Source organism: Eublepharis macularius, chromosome 8, assembly GCF_028583425.1.
Source record: "Eublepharis macularius isolate TG4126 chromosome 8, MPM_Emac_v1.0, whole genome shotgun sequence".
Classification (NCBI taxonomy): domain Eukaryota; kingdom Metazoa; phylum Chordata; class Lepidosauria; order Squamata; family Eublepharidae; genus Eublepharis; species Eublepharis macularius.
Window position 1 is genome coordinate 26,371,531 of NC_072797.1, and position 20,396 is coordinate 26,391,926.

Consider the following 20,396-nt stretch of genomic DNA (forward strand, 5'->3'; position numbering starts at 1 on the left):
CATCAGCTACCATCCCCAAACTACCTGCTGAAAAGATTCAATAAACCCATCTCAAAAGGCGCAATACCCTCAGACATACACAGCTGCCAACTGGCTACCTAGTTTGCTAGCCTATGAGATATAAAGGTAATAGCACATGAAGCAGCAGAACTTGTTTGGATACAACATGGGGATATGGTACCAGGAGAGGAAGGTAGGGAAGTTCTTGCTAGCAGCAGCAGCTGAGTAAAATCTGAGCTGAGTTTGCTTCTTTTCTTTTATTTAGCCTGAGCATGATCAGAGGTGCAAGTCGAAGGGCTCTTAGCCTATGGCTCTCAGCTAGTTTGAGAAATTCCTGGAGATTTCAGGGCAGTGCCTGGAGAGGAGAGGGTGGGATTTGGGAGGGTAGGGAGCTCTGCAGGAATGTGGTAACGTCTGCCCTCTGAAGCTGCCATTTTGTCCAGGGGAACTGATCTCTAAAGTCTGAAGATCGGTTGCAATACTAGGTTTGCCAACGTCCAGGTCCTAGCTGGAGGTTGGCAACAGTATTTGTAGCCTGGGCCACTGATGAGCTAGGCCAGTGGATATGGGACCTGCCCAAGATCTGGCGTATTCTTGTTTATTTATTTGGTAACATTTATTGATTTAAAATGTATTTTCTAAGCCACTGTTGGAAAAAAGTACCTAAAGAAGTTTCATGCACTGCACAAGAAAGAGAACTCCAAATTCCCTCTCACAGCATGCAGTGTGTGGGTGAATCTATTGCCAGGCCAGTGCAGGGGAGCACTTCCCACCTGGTGTGAGTCATTAATGGTATGTTCCATCTAGATGGCTCTTGATTTGTCTTTCTGCAGCAGGTCTGACAGTGAGGAGAAAAACCTTCAGTTGAAAGGAAAAGCCTTCCCTCTGAGGGAAATTTTTGTAGAAGCAGTCTTTAAAAAACAGAAAGTGGCTCCAGATCTTTCCAAATATATGTAGCAGCCTAACTTTGCCTCTTCCAAGTGCTGTGTTATTAGTTTGTGTATCAACATACGCTCTGGTCACACAATAAATGTGGGTTAAATAAGGCCTGTTCTCATCTGCTTATGGCTCCAGAATGTATTCTGAGTGAGGGCTACACTACTCAAATCAGGTAGCCAACTGATCGGGAAATAAAGCCTGCCCTGTTTTTTAGAAATAGTTTGATATGCAGAGATCAGCACGAAGCCTTTTACTGCAGGGCCCTAAACATGATCACCTGATAATTTCTGTGGCTCAAGGGACAGCAACAGGGCAGTATGGTTAAAAAAAAGGGGCAGCCTATTCAAAATGTGGTGGGCTTTATTTCTCTCATACACTGGAATGTACACAAACCTTGTGGCTAACCACAGACAAAGTTATGCTTCTCCTCGAAAGGGGAAGGGGACTGTTTAGTTGTGAAAGTATAAATTGTATGTTGTATTTATTTATTTTAGTTATTTATTTGCTGCTGTTCTCCTCAATGAGGAACCAAAGTGGCTTACAAGCTTGTTCTTCCTTGCTCCTTTTTATCTTCACAGCATCTGTGTTAGTAGGTTTGCCAACAGCATGGAAGAAAGCATTTATCCCTTTAAAAGAGGCTTAATGTATGGAAATGGGCTGCTAAAGCGTGGGGGTAAATGACATCCTTTGATAAATGCCCTTTTAATAAAATAAGCTTTTATTAAAGGTGCGGGACATTTTTTTCCTCCAGGCTATTGCCAACCCTGTGAGGTAGGTTAGACTGGGAGCCAAGCTACAAGTGATGAATGACACTTGAACGGCAAGTGAACAGACTCACGTGTATTCCTCCCTGTTCACTTGTGCTCCACTTGATCATGTAATGATCACGTAGGGCCAAGCTACAAGTGACGAATGACACTTGAACAGCAAGTGGATTGAATGGAGCACAAGTGAACAGGGAGAAATACACTTGCCGTTCAAGTGTCATTCGTCACTTGTAGCTTCGCCCGTAGTTATCAAGTGGAGCGCAAGTGAACAGGGAGGAATACACTTGAGTCTGTTCACTTGCCGTTCAAGTGTCATTCGTCACTTGTAGCTTGGCCCTAAGAGAGAGAGTAACTGGCTCAAGATCAACCAGCAAGCTTCTGTATTTCTATTTAAAACCTGTTTGTGTGAATCAGTATATCAGCTGAGCTAATATAATAAAGCTCAAAAAGATGATCAGCTTCAAGAAATGAGGTTTGGAATATTGTTGTCTGAATATTACCAAATCTGGAGGGTTTTTTTTTTAAACCTGAATAATAAGAAGGGAAACAGAAGGAAGTTTTCAAGCACTAACAGAGATGAAAAGTATTATGACAACAGTCACTATCAAAAATTTATCATATTTTGTTGAATGTTAAGGAAAATAGTAATCCCAGGTTTGTTCACAGGAGGGGAAAATAACTTGATAAGATTCTGTCAGTCAGCACAAAGAGTTGTCTCTGTTGTGGGTAGGGTTGCCGGACTGTAGCTGGCAACTGCTAGCAGAAATTGGGAGGGGGGGCCTGGTATGCCAGCATCACTTCTGGTAAAAACTGATACAAGTTTTAGATTTTTTATAGAGTTTGTATAGTTTCGAGAGCATCCATGACATTACTATAATCCCTCCTACCAGTGCCTGAGGTACCAGCGGGCAAAACAGCAAGATACCAGAAGGTCTCCCGCTATAGTGGGTGGCCTGAGATCCCTAGCGGTGGGGTGGGGAATTCATTTAGTTTTGCTGATGGGATCTCACATTATGATATAAATAGAGACTGACAGAAATGGAAATTCCTTGACCCAATGTTAATTAATAAAGAATTTGCTAATCAGGTTCTGATTTTTTTAATACTGTTTCCTTTATACAGAAAGTACTTGAGCGATCTTGCAGATAACCAAACATGAAGAAAATGAGTGTGGTAAATCTGGATAAACTTGTAGATGACTTCTCACATATAGAAAAGGTACTGTTGTATGAAGTAATACCAGTTTGTTGTGTCATTGTCATGCTAATGTGTTTATTTTTATTCATTTAAAACTTTCTGTCCCTCTTTTGCGGGGGGAGGAGGGGCACGGGGAAGGCAACAGAAGACACAGACAATTTGTTGGGATTTTAAAAGGCCACAACTTGATTGCTTACAGCTTAGAAAGCCTTGGCATGCATAGGATACGGGTCCAAGCATCAACCAACCACCTGCCGGCCAATGACCCCCTCACCCCTTCAGGGCACCAGGTGAAGGGGGACACAATGGGATGACAGGTTGTGGGATTCCACGGGTGCATGCCTCTGTGTGGATCCCCCTACCACCTGGGAGTGAGCCTGCATCATGCATGTACAGCTAGGGTTGCCAACAGACCCAGAGAAAAAAATGTCCTGACGAAGGATATAATGTGTGTAAATATACAACTGAAGCTTTTCATGACATGGAGATAAATAATGTCATTTTGTAAATAACAGCCCATTAAGTCTCTATTAAAGGGACAGGACACTTCCGCTTCCAATTAGTTGGTAACCCTGCTTTGGTATGTTTGGTATGCGAGAACTGACCACTGGAGTTTTCAGGGCTGAGTCCACACATATATGGTAAATATGGGCATTGTTCCCACTCTTACAATACAATGACCAATTGTATAGGCAAGATTGTGTGCACCTGTTACATGCAATTGGTATGCTCCCAGTGTGTAAGACTGTAATGCCTAAAAAAGACTAATGTGATCATGACTGACTATGGTTCACAATAAAAGCGATTTTTTAAAAAATGAAAAAATTGGAGCAAAAAAGTTTTCATTTATCATCTAAACAATTTCCAACAGAAAATATCAGAACTTCATGGAGAAAATAACCGTCTGACTCTTCAGTTAGAAAAAACAAACAAATTACTAACCATCAGCCAATCACAGGCAGAATCAGCAAAAGAAGGTGAGAGTCACTTAGAAACATTACCCTGCATTCCTATATTTAATAGTTTTAGAGTTTTGTATCGTTTGTAAATGAACTGACCCTGTAACATACTCAGCCTCAACCAATATTCTATAAAAAATATAACTATGATGCTGCCTTCTATGAAGGACACAAGACAGACTCCTGTGTTTATCTGAGCACTTATATGAACAATACTCAGAAACCAAGTTAATGTAAATGAAAATAAGATGCTGACTCTCCTCTCAAACTTATAGGCATTCAAGGCAAGAGGCGTGGGAGTCAGTGTGGAGAAAGAAGACTAGCTTAATAATGACAAAATCACAAGTTGATAATACCAAAATCACAGCGGTCAGTTCACGCACACCCAAATCACAAGTTAACTAGCATTTCCATCCTTTGGGGCCATGTTGATCTATCTTTATACTGCTTAGATCTTCTCATACTTTCACAGTCACAGGACAACTGACGCACTTGCATACACCTTACACTCCTCCCCGCTATAGTTATGCTGAATTCAGTACCAGGCGACTACACGGGCTTTGGGGGCCCTTGCAAGATGTCTTGCATTGGACCCCAATTAATCATTCAGCCCCACTATGCATGCACATATGTGCATGCCCACACACACGCATACTATCCTGGAAGAGGACAACAACTCTTTAATGCTCCTTTAACCTCCGCCCCACCCCCACCCCCCATCAGCATTTACAAGAGAGAAATGTGCTCCACTTCCTTTGGGTTCCTCTCCCTCTCTCCCAGCATGAAAGAAAAGATTGCTTAGCAAGGACATTGCAGGCTCAGGGGTCGCTGAGCCAATCTCCCATTCCTGATTGAAGTGTGGGCCAAGTTGTTTTTGTGCTGTCTTCCAGACCTTGGTACTTGGCACTCACCTCATCCTGCCAACCTTCGATACATTGATCTTGAGCAACTCTAGCCCATCCAGAGTCGAGGTCCAGAAACTGGGGGGGGGGGGACACCCCATCCAACTCATGTGTCTGAGCCAAAGAAAGACAGGCAGGGAGAGGAGAATCCACGCTTTTGCTCTAGCTCCCTTCAGTGCCCTGATTACTTTCTCCTCTTGCCACTTACACAGTTACAGTCTGTTTTCCTGCATCCACCTATAGAGGAAAGGCTAAAATCAGGCACGGAAAAAGCTGACAATTATCTGCTAAATGATCCTGCTCATCGTGTACTAAATAATTAATGATCTGTATGAAAATATATACCCGTTTCTAAATATGACATGCTGTGTTAGAACACTTAATAAAGTTAAATAAAAACATCATCTGCTTCTAGTTTCAAAATAACCCCAAAGTTTCACTGCAGTGATTTATAATTACGGTCAACAAACTACTTCTGTTGGAGAGCTTGCATCTGAAATTATGCTCACCCGTTTATCAACCTTCAAAATTGCTGCAAGGTCACATTTGGTACATCTGTTACTAAACCCTTCGTTGCTCATACAGTGAGACTGTTAATTGAGTGGCCTCTTTTTTTCTGGAAAGGTCTGTAAGAGCTGCAAGCAGAAATTCAGCAGTTGAAGCATTCCTTTAGCATTCAGGAGCAGTAATTAGAAAAATGTTCAGCTGCTGACAGTGCAATTCTATATACGTTTAAGTAAGTCTTACTTTATTCAATGGAACTTTCTTCCATGTAAGCATTGTTAAGATTGCAGACTGAATTACTGGTGGTTGCTCAGTTTAGCTACCTTTCTAATCTGCTTGATGAAAACTTCGAATGTTTGCATTCGTTACCAGAATAAGTGGATTTAATGATAAATATTGTCATGTTTCCTTTGTCATTGTATTCTGCTATGGTGCAAGCTATCAGACCTCCTCTTCATGTTGACAGGGCAGTTTATTGATGGAATATCATAAACCCCCTATGCCGTAAGTCCAAGGCACTGCCTGGCCCAAGGCAGAGTGTATGTCAACTGAGCAAGAGCCTGAAAAACTACCAGAACATGAGTCAGAGACAGTTGACTGACTGCTCCTCCATGCCCCAGAGAGACGCAGAGGCTTCCTGAGAAAACCCATGTCTAAGCTCATCAATGCTTTCCTATACCTGTCATCAGTCAGCCAGGGCTGGGTGCTAGCGAGGACTCCTCAGGGGAAGAGGAGCTCCGTGCAGCCAGCCTTGAATGGCCAGAAGCTAAGGACTCCTCAGGAGAAGGGGAGCTAACAGAAGCTGACCAGCAGGGAATGCCTGCTGATCAGCCAGCACCACCAACAGCTGAGGCACCACCAACGCCCTCTAGCTCTGCTCCAGCAGGTGAAACCCAGTTAGCAGACCCCAGCCCTCCAGGTTCACCTCCACCCTTTGAGCGCCGGAGACAGAAGCTGAGAACTGAATTGCAGGCAAGGAGGCAAAGTGTACGCCTCCTGGCCAGATGCCAGCTGCTTGTTGAGAGTGATGAGGAGTGAGCACAGGATAGCTCCCAAGCAGCTGGCTGCAAGCCCAGCCACGCCTCCTGGCTGCCACAGACAGCCAGGAGGCGTGGAAGCAACATGTCGGAATCCTGTTCCTGCTGTGACCACTCTGCTGAACCTTGCCCTGCCCTTGCCTTGCCATGTGACCTCTGGACCGTGCCTTGACTCCGCTTCTGGATAGCCCTTGCTTTGACTGGTAACTGACGTACGGACCTCTTGACTTGGCTTTCGGATTCTGGACTTTGGACTTGAAACTCTCACCTGGCTTTGAACTCGTCCACTGACCTCGGACTGAACTCAGACTATCCTGCCTGTGCTGACCCAGCCCACGACAATACCTCTCCTCACCCATTTACCCTTATCTAAGCTATTCAGCAAGCCTGGTAGCTTTTCCTGTCCAGTGCTTACCATATCATCAAGCAATATTTTAATCTATAGTCTGCCTCAGACAGGAACAATCTAACTTTTCCCAGTTCTTTTGTCTACCTCCAGAGAAAGCCATTAAGTCATTGTTTTGGGACAAAGACATTGGCGGAATCCACATGCCCTCAGAGCATCCCAGCGTTGCACTAAATGTTCACTAAACACCCGGATGTACAGCGACTTTCTAGCGCAATTTCTGAATTGTGCTAGAAAGACGCTATACTTCCGGGCATTTAGCGAACATTTGGCACAATGCTGAGACGCACCAAGGGCATGTGGATTTGCCCATTGTTTTGGGACAAAGTGTGGCATCTAAGGTCACACCCAGGCTCCTCACCGTTGGCAAAGATTTCAATTGTACCCCATTGAGGGCTGGGAGCCGGGTCCCCAGCTTGATTGCCCCATGACCCAGACACAGAACCTCTGTCTTCAGGGGATTCAATTTCAGGCAACTCTGATGTAACCATACCGGCACAGCCTCAAGACCCTTGGCCAAGGAATCCAGAGCGAGATCAGACTGGCCGTCAATCAGCAGATGGAGCTGAGTGTCATATGCATACTGGTGACAGCCCAGCCCAAAGCTGCGGGCTAACCGGCTGAGGGGGCGCATATAGATGTTACTATTGAGAGCTGCTCAGTGGTACCACATTGTTATATTGAGAGCTGTTCAGTGGTACCACATTGTTATATTGAGAGCTGTTCAGTGGTACCACATTGTTTAACAAAGGCTTAGAGCAGTTCCATAAACACTGAATAAAAAATCCATTGTTTGAGTAAGTAAAATATTAGCATCTGTGAATAGGTAAAGCATTAGCATTCAAGAGTAGATTTGTACTACAAAATGTGTTCTTCTTAATCCCCTGCCACACACATGGAAAGTTAAATTCCTAGTTTTAACAAGAGAATTGTAATGTTCCTTTAATGACTGCAGATGTTTGACAGCCTGGGCAATCTATCTGCAGAGGATGGGGTCTGAAAGAAGTGCTCTGCACAGAAGTGGATAGGATGGGGCAGGAGTGGTAGTAGTTTGAATTTGGACAGAAGAAGATAAAGATAAGAGAAACAGCCTAGTAGAGGCCACAGCATCTGTTCTGTATGAATCTGCTGCAGAGTTCATATATTTGCTTCCTACCATAAGAGACCTTGTTTGCTTCCAAGAGGTGCTGCTTATATATTTGTAATTCAAACAATTGCTAAGTACAATATCTTGTCTGACTTTCATGAAACAAACAAACAAAATAAACTATAGTTTATCATAGATATAATGCATCGCCCTGCTTTCTCAACCAATAACAGACCAAACTCTAGATAATACATTGGCTTCTCCTTTCATCTCCAGCCTGTTGCTCCTACTCTTTCCATTCATACAAACAGCTGATCAAAAGCTTCCTGGTTTCAGAAACCTTCCATCAAACTCCAATTTCCCATGGAATCCAAATATGAGCGCATGGCATTTTCTTCCCCACAAACCGGGACTCTAATACAGGGAGGAGGTAGAAGGGAAGAAGGAAACAAGCCAGGGTTGAGCCTATCACACAAAAAATCTTTGTTTGATTGTGAAATCTGTATGCTGCCACCGCTTGGGTAAGGAGAATGCTTAACACTGTTTGATCTCAATGTATGTGGCTCTTCCTACCTAGCATACTAAAAAGGAACCCGATTTATGTTGTATTTGTTTGAAACATGTCCTTTTTATCAAAGAACTCAGAACATCTTTTGGCCAGCAATACCCCATCAGGTGCTGGCTGTGAAGGCCTGGGTTTGCTACCATTGATTATAGCGTCTAATATTTCACTTCTTTGAAGTCCGTTGTAACTAAACAAGATTCTGTTCTTCCTTAATAAGGAATAAGTTAATAAGTATAGTTAAGTCATGATAATTGAATTCCTCAGGAGAGAGAATTACACTAGATATGGTTGAATGTAATTTACAATTACGTACAACATTGATAGTTTTATTACTTAAAGAACCTAAAAGTTGTTTTACCTTTTTGACATTAGATCTGATTCCCTAAAAATTTTTCAAGTACCCACTGTGTTCAGTTGATTTACTGGCAAAGAAGCGTGCCCAGTATTGCAGCTCTAGTCTAATGAATTCCAAGAATTGCAGCTCTAGTCTAATGAATTCCAAAGCATATATCCTGCAAAATTTCACAGGTGAAAATAGGAACCTACTTGTTCCTTGGGTAGGATCACTGTCTGAGTCCATGCCCCATTACATATTGTTGAAGATTATATATGGTATATTCAGAGCATTGATGTAGAAGAGCAGGGTGATGGTTCTTTTGCTGAAAGATCTATTACATAAACTTAAGGGTCCTATAATATGTTATCAAAAGTTCAAAGTATACTACAGCAGTTGTAGTATAAAGCAGCAAGGTGTGTACTATATACAGCCTTTGTGTTAATATGTGGGATTTATCTATTTGTTTTTTATCCTCCTCCTTCTCCATGGCAAACCACCTCTGCTTCTCATTTGGCCTTGAAAACCCTTGCTGGAGTCACCATAAGTCAGTTGCCACTTCATGGCACCTGCGTACATCCTCCCTGGAACTCAGGGGCCAGCACGTATGGTCCCTTTCCCATTTTGTTCTCTCAACTACCCTGTGGGGTAAGTTTGGTTGAGAGATTGTGACTGGCCTCAAGTTACCTAGTGAATTCTATGGCAGAATGAGAATTTGAATCCGGGTCTCCTCCACTGAAGCACTACCCCTTTAAGAATTATTTTTTAGATGCTCTAAGGAACTGCAATGTTGGCAGGCATCACTAATGACATTTTTACAAGGAATCCCAAAAGTCAAAGCCAGGGATAAACTGGAATAGTAATTTACCAGGGATGTCATTAGAAAAACGAGGGCAGTTGGAGCACATGCAAGAGGGCATTAAACTGCAAGTGTTTCTTTCACTGTACGATCAGTACAAACACTGTGAAACGCTTAAGGGCAAGCTCTCAAAATTAATCACAACCCTATTTTTCCATGGAAGGTCTATTGCCTAGATTTATATCTTTGTAAAATAAATATTGATCTTTCTGATCTGTAAGACTGAAGATTGACTGGATATGTATTGTGAGGGGGGGGGACTATAATTTTCATCCATTGAAGCATTCTTCAAATGATAGAACAGAACAATGGCTTATAAATCATAGAATGTTTGTTCCAAATGAAAAATGATTTGTTAAGCCATCTATTCCATCTTTCCTGTAATGCAGAGACTTTACCTGTAAAGAAAAAGAATGTTATGAAAGCATGGACAGATTGGTTTAACAGAATTTACTGTGTACTATTACTTTGCAGACTTCCTTAGGGATAGGAGTTCTACAGACTGAACGTGCAGTGTTCATAGCAGTGCAGGGAAAATTTTGAATGTCAGGATTCATTTTCTTGTAGCATATTTTAAAAACTGAAGTTTTAAATACCTATGTATTAAATAGCTAACTACAAGCTCTTCAAGCCAAATCATTTGTATATATTAATTACATGTAATCAGTTATATCACCCGAAAAATACATTTAGGAAGATTTCATTTTGGAATTTGGAGTTCCGGTAGGTTAAAAAGATAGTTTGTTATTCGTGGAGTTCATTCCCAAATCTGACATTATTTGAGCATATACAAAGTATGTTAATTTGATGATTAAACTCATTTTCCAGATCTTATTAAATCGTTATCAGGTCTTTTTTTCTGGGAAAAGAGGTGGTGGAACTCAGTGGGTTGCCCTCGGAGAAAATGGTCACATGGCTAGTGGCCCCGCCCCCTGATCTCCAGACAGAGGGGAGTTTAGATTGCCCTCCACGCTGCTTGGCAGCGCGAAGGGCAATCTAAACTGCCCTCCGTCTGGAGATCAGGGGGCGGGGCCACCAGCCATGTGACCATTTTCAAGAGGTTCCGGAACTCTGTTCCACCGCGTTCCAGCTGAAAAAAAGCCCTGATCATTATGATCTTGTTGCTTTAATACAAATTTTTGCCACAGTCAGCAGATTGATTCCTGAGTATATAAAAAAGAAATCATTAACCACAATGCACTGATAATCTAATCTTTATGGCCAGTAATTCCAATATACTGTATATGGCACTGTCCTTGAGAACAGTTTGGAAACTACAGCAGATGCATATGAACAGGCAACTCTCACTCCCAGAATAAGGAGCCTGCTTAGAGGGGGCCAGATGAAGAAACAGAGTGAATGGATCTTTTCACGGGAGCCCCAATGGAAATTTTTAGGCACATTGTCATGCAACTGGGAATGGAAGCACTAGGGAAGAAGAATAAGGTTATTATGTCTTTGGAGCATGCTCTCATGATACATGCAGCTCTGATGGAGTGTGTGGTGGGTTTCCTTCAACCCTGTCTAAAGCTGTGTTTTGCATTTTGATCCCTTAGGAAGACTATGGTGTGTTAAAGCGACCTGGCGAATGAAATATGAGAATACCAGAGGTCCATCTTGTGTTCATTACATGAAATTGCAAGGACTTTGAAACACACCAATAACTTTTTAAAACCCCTTTTTAATACAGTTGTTATACTGGTTGTTAAATAGCAGCCAGACTTTTTAAAATGCAAAAATGGTGCTTAGAAAGCTTTGAATATGCGACATGTAGAAGGACAACAACCAGCACAACATTTTCTAAACATTACACCATCAAATGTCCATTCCTAAATAGGATGATTTTATATTCTTTGACAGAACTGTATAATAAATAACCATAGTGGGTTTTTTTAAAAATCTGATTTCTTTCTTTTTTAAAGAATGTGCTATACTTCAGAATTTGATTAAAGGCCTTCAACAAGCTATCGAAAACCAGCATCATTTGAGAGGTAATAAAACAGCTGCATGTTTAGTCAGCTGTATTGTTGTTGATAAACCACTGTGCTATTATTATTTCTTTATTGGGGGGCTGCTCCTATGGTGTGTTACACAGCATTTGGAACAGAGCGCCCAGAGTGAACCTCTCACCGGGTAGGAAGGAGAGAGACTGGCAGGCAGGCACTCTAAAGGTCAATCTAGACGTGCGGTGGGAGGCCTATCATTAGTCTCTTGATCTTCCTTCCTTCCTTCCTTTCAATAAAATATAGCCCCAGGAGGCTGCAGGTATAATTGGAGCAGCAGCATAAAGAAAGAGATGCTTAACTCTTTCCCCGTGGGCCATTTCTCCAGTCATTGCCCCAAGTTGCTTTCTCAGCCACAATTTGATCTACAACACAGGGAAAAGGGTCGCCCATGCCCTTCTCTAGATTGCCATTGTTCCCATCAACTTGGTCACTTTCCAACATTATTTTTCAGTGGATGTAACCTCCTCCCCCACCCCCCACCCCATTTTCGGAGATTAATTTTGAGTTTCCTAGATCACAACCAGCTTGACCTCAAAAGCCACAGAAGAAGTGCAATTTCCCTTCTGTTTGTACTGATTTGCATCAGCAAAAAGCAATACAAAGGACATTCATAAAGCTGTTTAGGGTCACAGAACAGCAGGGGTGATTTCCTCTGTGACCATGTCCCAAAAGCTGAAGGGATGCAGGCATATTATTTTCTTGTGATTCTTCTATAGATGTGGGTTTCTTCTGTAGTCTACACAGGGATTTTTTTCTGGGAAAAGAGGTGGTGGAACTCAGTGGGTTGCCCTCAGATAAAATAGTCACATGGCTGGTGGCCCCGCCCCCTGATCTCCAGACAGAGGGGAGTTGAGATTGCCCTCCGCGCCGCTGAGTGGCACGGAGGGCAATCTAAACTCCCCTCTGTCTGGAGACCAGGGGGCGGGGCCACCAGCCATGTGACCATTTTCAAGAGGTTCCAGAACTCCATTCCCTCACGTTCCCCCTGAAAAAAAGCCCTGAGTCTACATAAGCTACTCACAAAAATCTGTTCTCTGTTTGTTTGTTCATTAGCCCATATCCCTTAGAGGAAAAGAACCATTGTCTCAGAAATACAGTAGTCCTTCTTCTGACCTCTTATGCTTATTTATATCAGGGGTCCCCAAACTTTCTGACATAAGGTGATGGGTGTAACTGCAAAATGGCTGCCACAGGAGGCAGAACCAACCACAAAAATATCAGGGAGTAAGGTTATGCATAAATCTAATGGTAACTCTTCAATATTTCAAGCAGAAGCGTTGATTAACATGATGCCTTTTAAAATGAATATGTTTTAAAAAATTTCTTGCATACACACAGCTTATCTTCAGTCATGCAGTGAATATCCTTGTGCTATGCTGGCAGCTGCTGTTGAAGCAATTTTTTAAAAAAATCTACACAGTCAATCAGATCTCCAGTGACCAATGAGAAGACCTGCTGGGTGAGAGCCTCATGTGGTTCCACCCTCATTCTAAAAACACTTGGCGGGCGCTGGGAAAGGTGTCAGTGGGAGCTATTGGGGACCCCTGATTTATTTTGACCCATGAAAGAGGCTGCGGAGGTCTCAAACAGGAATCCCAGAAGGCAGATTTCAGTGCTTTACCATCAGTACCACCTGATCAAGACCGGAGAGGCCTGAGTTTTGAGGGCACCCTATAGACTGCAGTATAGTTTTGCCTATATGCCCAATCAGTGGACTCAAGAATGCCTTCTAAGTGGCAGCATTAGTTCAATCTGCTAAACTGTTCCCTAGGTCCAACCCCTTGCACCTCGGTACAAGCAATGTCTCTGAATATTGCCCAGGAGGCTGCCCAGCCAAACCTAGCTTGTTTCCTTTCTGTACCTGACTTGCTGTATGACCTTTGCCTGAATTCTCTCTCTCTTCTGTAGATAATGCTTGACAGCTAGGACTTGATTCATACCTAGTTTCCCTCTGTTCCTGTATTTGGCACCAATGGATTGATAGTCCCCAGCACCCAAACTGACCTGCTAGAATATGTCCTTCATTGGTGACCCTTAGCATTTACTTAATTTCTTCCATCTAGGAAGTAGCTCAATAAGCCAAGACCTATTATTTAGGTCTATTATTTAGTCAATAGATTATAAAAAAATAATAGTTTGGAAATTTATCTTGCAGTTCTGATTTTTAAGATTTTTTTTCTATGCAGATGAAAATGAGAGGTTGAAGAATGCAGCTTGTTTGCTAGAAGAGAAAGTAAATTTCTGTGAACAGGTAGGAACAGTCACTGTTTCTGTACTGTGCTTCTTTTAACTGTGAAATATGTTTTCCATGGAAAGGTTGTTGTTTTGCTAATTTGTTACTGGGGTTATTCTCGTTGTTGTTGTCATTGTCCTTAAGAATCATCATTGTGAGTGACTTGAATGTAAGTAGATTTGGTCCTGTTCAAATAGGAATGTTGGAATGAATCCCTCTGTCTTGGTTGTGGGCGGCTTACCATCTCTCAGCACTCCAATCCCAAACCTTTGTTCCTGTGCATCTACTATAAGAAGGCCATGGTTTTATACATGCAATCAGTACTATGACGTTGTACTGATGTAGCTATTATCACAACCTATGTGCAAATTGAACTTGCCTGTACCATATGAATCATAAGTGGCAAAAATACTTCACAATTTGAGGGGAAGGCACACGCTTTAGACTCTACATCATTATGTGGCATACAGAAAATCCAAGTTCGCTCACATCGGCAGTGAAAAGGGCTGGGCTTAGACCCTGGAAATGAACCACTGAGCTGGCTTGTATGAGGCAGCTTCATACATTCTAACCTTGTTTTTATTGTCCCTTGCCGTTTCATTTTGATGGAGTTTGTAGAAAGTTATACATGGCAAACAAGTTCAACCAAAATATTTGAGAGTGTAATTAGATGTAACATCAAAAGATTTATTACTGAATTTTCCACAGGTTTTTTTTTAGCTTATAGTCTCAAGGAAGGCAAAATGGATTGGAACTGCAGTGGTGGAGGTAGGAGAGGGAGTTTAACCCTGCAGGGGACATCATACGGGTGCCTGAGCATTTCACACCGCAGGTCAAATAGCAGTTCCATGGGGGATGATTTCAAGCAGGACGATAGCGGGTAGAAAAGGGTTACACTCTCCAGCACTTTAGCCCCAGTTCAGTTCTGGTACGCTCATTTGGCTAGCGATCGCTTTAAAAACATTCAAAAAGAGTCCAGTAGCACCTTTAAGACTAACCAATTTTATTGTAGCATAAGCTTTCGAGAATCAAGTTCTCTTCGTCAGAACTTGATTCTCGAAAGCTTATGCTACAATAAAATTGGTTAGTCTTAAAGGTGCTACTGGACTCTTTTTGATTGTGCTACCACAGACTAACACGGCTAACTCCTCTGCATCTACGACTTTAAAAACATTGCAAGAGTTCTTCTAATCACATATTATTTGACCTTTCCTCCCATTGACAAATTGGACTAAAGAATGGCTGTAGTGGAACTGTGCAGACTGTATCTCATGATGTTCTTTCAATCCTCATGTCCAGCTGATAGTTTCAACACATTTTTCATGCTCTTTCAAAACTGCCCAAAAGTGGAATGAGCACTTATTCAACATTATAAACTGTGTGCTGGTAAACAAATCTCTCTACAGGCCTACTCATATTCTCAACAAGCAAGAACAGGGGTATGAATTGGCCCAAAATTAACTTAATGTACTTACTTTCCTTTGGCTAAAATGTTTTGGGGCTAAGGGCTACGTTTTTCCTCTTTTTAAATGAAGAATTGAAATGGATCTTACTCAAGATCTCCTAGAGAAGTCATAGCTTTCAAGGTTAATTTTGAAATGCCTGGTGGTGTTTTCTTAAAATTTTCTTAATCCTAACATGGGATATAGGGAATTTTGTGACTGCAGTCTTTTATCAAATATGTTGCAAAGCTTATTGCTCCAAGAAATTGCTTAAACAAATTCACAGGGATATAAAAGTCAGATTGACAGACTCATGAAAGAAATTAAAAGCAAGGAAGAGGAACACAAGACTGAACAAAAGAAGATTCACTGTGAAATGAACAAAAGACGTAAGCAAGCACAATACACATACACTGTGGTATACTGAAATTTGTCATGTTCAAGGCAAAATCTTCATTGTTATTACTTAATTGTTTTTCACTAAAGTTTGAGAGTACATTTTACGTGGTAAACCTATTTTAACTATCCTTTTCCAGCTCTAAATGAGCACATCTACAAACTTACCATCTGTGACCAGCAAACTGATCTAATTGTATTTGCTTGATTTAGCTTCAACAAGATGGGCAGCTGCCTGTTTTTCCCTTGTCCCATATATAGACATGTGGAAACTGTAGCCCACCATCATTCTTTCAAAAAGATTTTCAGCTTTTGAAGAAGCTACTAGGAGTCAGTCTAGATGTGATGGAAAGTGCTGTGTTTGTTCATGTGCCTGCCCCACTAATGTATAAAGAGGGATGCAAAAGGTCTCATTTTGAACATCAAAAGGAGTGTGTGTAAGAGGTTTCTGAACCTGCTCATCCTCTGACTTCCCCATGCTCCAGTGTCACAGACACTGTCACGGTTTTGTGTAGTGGTTAAGAGCACGGGACTCTAATCTGCAGAACCGGGTTTGATTCCTCCTCACTCCTCCACTTGAAGCCAGCTGGGTGACCTTGGGTCAGTCACAGCTTCTAGCTCTCTCAGCCCCACCCACCTCACAGGGTGTTTTGTTGTGTGGGGATAATAATGACATACTTTGTAAACTGCTCTGAGTGGGTGTTAAGTCATCCTGAAGGGCGGTATATAAATCGAATGTTGTTGTTGTTTTTCTCCCAGCCGAGCTCATTGATACAAGGGCAGAGGGGAAGTCAAGCACTAAAGAGGGATGGTTCAGCTTATGTTTTCTCATCCATTAGGTCTCCATAGTTCAGAAGCGACTTGATGGCACATCACACACACACAATCCAATTGACATTACTCCAGTGTTGTCATTATTCTTATCAGTTGAAACAAAGGAGGAAGAACACAAACAACTAATAGAAAAGAAGGATCTGAAGATTTTAGAATTAACTAGGCAACTAAGGACTCAAGAAAAGGAAAAACAGAATGAAATCATCAAATTACAAATAGAGGTATGCACTAGAAACTTGTCTTAATGGTAAATTTTCAGCTATCATTTCTGCTCGATTTCAAATCTCTGCAAATTTACATTTGCCCACCCTATTGCATTGTTTATTGAATGTTCCAGCTGATAATCATATTGACTTACACTGTGTAATCCGCCTAGAGTCTCAGTGAGAAAGGTGGAATATAAATATGTAAATAAAAAATAAGATAAATTAAATGAAAAAAAATGATAGCGGATGAAAGCAATGACCACATGACAAGAGCCTTGTGTAGTTTATCGGCTCTGCTCTGGAATTCATTGACATGCACAGGACTTCTCCAATACATCCCATGCAGCTACTAATTTACGCTTGAGTGCCCTCTGGTTGGGTTTAGGACAGTACTAGAATTGTCCTGTCACTCTTGGGGCGGGGGGTGTAACAGAAGTTTGGTCTGGAGGGCAGGAATATATCTGATATATTTGTAGCAATACTGTCTTTAGATGCACAAACATTCTTTCCCTATCCCAAAAAAAGCTCTTGTACATGTTTAGGCTTGGGTGCATTTTGCATCTTCCCTTATAATCTCGTACAGTGTTGACATTAGGAAACTTCTGTACAAGATATTATTCAGAATCAGTTTGCAAATGGCTATTTTGGCCATGGCCATGGTAGTGGCTATTATATTTGAAGGCTCAAGAGATCGTGAAAAAAGATTCTCAGGTCTGTTATTTAAATAAGCATGCAAAACCAGCCCATGTTAACTTCCAAAATACTTGAAACAGAAGATATTTCTAAAGGTATATTTTCCACTACTTTTCTGAAGAACCAATTCTCCTTCTATAGACTCACCCAACTATAGTCAGTGTAACAGTTACCTTTGAAAATCTAGGATGTTCATTTAGGAAGAGATCCAGAGGAGTTAGCTGTGTTAGTCTGTAGTAGCAAAATCAAAAAGAGTCCAGTAGCACGGTTCTCTTTGTCAGATGCATCTGGCGGGGAGGAGTGTGGTTATCGAGGGCTTGTGCTGCAGTGCTGCTGAACTCTTTTTGATTTTGCTACTACAGACTAACACGGCAAACTCCTTTGAATCTTTACACAAGCAAACTGATCCCCACACCAAAAAGAAGCTGTCTGCATCTCCATATCAAAGGAGTTGTTTACATCCCCCCTCTCCTCCTTCCCCCCTTCCCCCTCCTCTCCTCCTCTATATTTGGCCAGTTTCCTTCTGCCCTCCATGCATCTGACGAAGAGAACGTGATTCTCGAAAGCTTATGCTACAATAAAATTAGTTAGTCTTAAAGGTGCTACTGGACTCTTTTTCATTTAGGAAGAAACTCTAAAGTTTACCTGGAAATAATTCCCGTTTTATTAAATAGAGTTCACCCTCAGAAAAGTACTCCCAGGATTGCATTCTTAGACCATGGGCCTCCCGGTGGAACGTATAGAACAACCTTCTCTGGTAAAGTTCTGTGAACTCTGGCAGGCTGTTTTATTCCCCCGTGCATTTTCTGGCAAAGTTCTGACTGCTTCGTTCTTTGTTTTGAATCCAAGGCAAAATTGGCTATTGTTAGGTATCGATCATTTCTATGCGCTTGATGCAATTTTAATGGACTTTCATTGCATTTTATGGAATGGCATTGAGTTTACTTACTTCTACTGTCATTAATGGGACTTGATTCTTTAAAAGGTGCTTAAAATTCAGGTGTCAGACTTGCTGTGTTCTGTATTCTGTACTTACTGTGTTTCCATATTTTTCAGAAAGCAAGGAGCAGAGAGCAAAACATTTGTGTTTTGCTTTCTTCTGTCTTTCCTAATGGAAATATGTTCTTATTCATATACTCTTGAGCACTTTAACATCTGATCCTGTGTTTAATCCAACCGATAATGATTATACTATAGCCTGGATAGGAGAAAGGTTTATTGGAAGAAATTAATAAATTGGCCAGAGGAAGACAACACTTGAAACGAGCCGATAGCAAAAGAGCTGGCAAAGCTCGTAGCCTATACCACCTACACCTCTGAAGTACTGCTTCCACTTCACAGCACCGGAGGAAAACCAACGGCTTGCGTAGACTTGATGCTGAGCTAATTTGTATGCCCGAGAAAAGCAATATAGAAACAGAAAGGACAGACAAAATAATCAAATGACTCATACCCAGCAATTCTAATGGGGAAATGGACTATGTGATTGTTTATATGTAACGAAATTATAAGAGATACGTACTGTGCAGAATATAACATTGTAACTATCTATATATGTGTATAGGGTGTTTTATTATAACCCGTTTCTACCTCCTTGAGCTTCGGCTTTTTGATGACTGGTTTAATCAGATGTTGACAAGGTCTTGCCAGAACACCCAGAGATTTCATAATTTCTTCAGATATGAATAGCAACCCCTCCACCCCCCAAACCAGTATGATTTTCAGTCCCATTGAAATCTACTTTTGCAGAAATTTTCATTACGTTCATCAATATACTAACATTTTTATTTCAGTTTGATGCTAAATTGACAAAATTGCAGAACAGAACACCCCAACCACATCCTGATCCTAACGCATTAGCTCAGAACATCTACCGACGGGTATGTTTTCCAGAACTCTCTCTGCTTGCCAAATGTTGGGCTGTATGTATTTATGTATGACTGGATAATGTACCGAAGTGCCATTATGCTTTCACTATTAATTAGGTGGTGTATCATGCATACTACATACCAATGATTCAAACTCAGCCTCCACACTAGAAGTAAAACTAATTGCCCCAATCCAGTTATTTCGTGGTGCAGGAGACTAGCAGTGTACTACTTAAAAGGGAAAGTTGCAAACAGCTTCTCAGTTCATTTCAAAAGGAGCTGATCCAAATGCTCTACACTGGAATGAGGAACCTCTGTGTACACAAGGATCTCCAGATGAGGTTAATGGGGTCTTCAACTTGCATCCAATATATAGTGCTCATCTCTTTATTGCTTTCTTCTTTTAATTGGTCTTATGTCATCAGAAAAAGGCAAAAGTGTTGGGTGTGCACGTGTATAAAACTACTTGGAAGACTGTGTCATCCTAAGCAGTTACACCCTTCAAAGCCTATTGACTTTGATGGACTAAGAAAGGTACAACTCTATTTCAGGATGGCACTGTGTATGGACCACTATTTAACAAAGAGTTTTTGGAATGGCCTTTGTATGTGCCATGAAAGATACATGCCATGACTTAGCTGAAAAAGGGTGACAGTGGCTGCTAAACAGTACTCTTGTCCTCATTTGGACCACTTCGGTCCCATAGTGTAGCTTGGTAGGGACACATCATGGTCTTAACAATTCAACAAATAATCACATCTCAGCTGGGACCACTATGCTGTCAAAATGAGTGGCTACTACAGCAACTTTCTTAATAAAATCTTGTATTCTCAAATAATTGCTAATATTTTTCAATGCAGAGGCACTTTAATTGAATTTACACTTTCTCAGTTTTGAATTTTAATGGGCCACAACTATTGCTCAAGGCTGGTGGGCCAAATGAGTAGTATCATTAAAGTTGTAATGGACCACAACACTATTTGCTTAAATTTCTACAGAAGTTCCAGCACTTTCAAGAAGAGAAAAACAAAGAAATTGAAGTTCTCCACAACACCATCAGAGACTTAGAACAGCAGCTCCGCAAGGTGCAAGATATCCGCCCCAAACGATGGCAGATTTGAGTACTACTTGAAAGCAATATTAGATCTGCTTTAGGGAAGAG

General features: G+C 41.4%; 1 protein-coding gene across 1 annotated transcript; it reads left to right on the forward strand.

The window, feature by feature from the left end:
• Nucleotides 1-2,861: 2,861 nt before the first annotated feature.
• Nucleotides 2,862-20,355, forward strand: CCDC152 (coiled-coil domain containing 152). Its single transcript, XM_054986661.1, has 8 exons — nucleotides 2,862-2,924; nucleotides 3,775-3,880; nucleotides 11,479-11,547; nucleotides 13,749-13,813; nucleotides 15,524-15,626; nucleotides 16,561-16,688; nucleotides 19,160-19,246; nucleotides 20,233-20,355. Exons 1-8 carry the CDS (start codon nucleotides 2,862-2,864, stop codon nucleotides 20,353-20,355), a joined length of 744 nt encoding a protein of 247 aa, XP_054842636.1.
• The last annotated feature ends 41 nt before the right edge of the window (nucleotides 20,356-20,396 follow it).

Bases quoted from the DNA above. Each gene is read 5' to 3' on its own strand.
- CCDC152 (XM_054986661.1), top strand. From the start codon at position 2,862: ATGAAGAAAATGAGTGTGGTAAATCTGGATAAACTTGTAGATGACTTC. The intron at 15,627-16,560 runs GTAAGCAAGCAC...TATTCTTATCAG, and splicing joins CTGTGAAATGAACAAAAGAC to TTGAAACAAAGGAGGAAGAA. The intron at 19,247-20,232 runs GTATGTTTTCCA...AAATTTCTACAG, and splicing joins CTCAGAACATCTACCGACGG to AAGTTCCAGCACTTTCAAGA.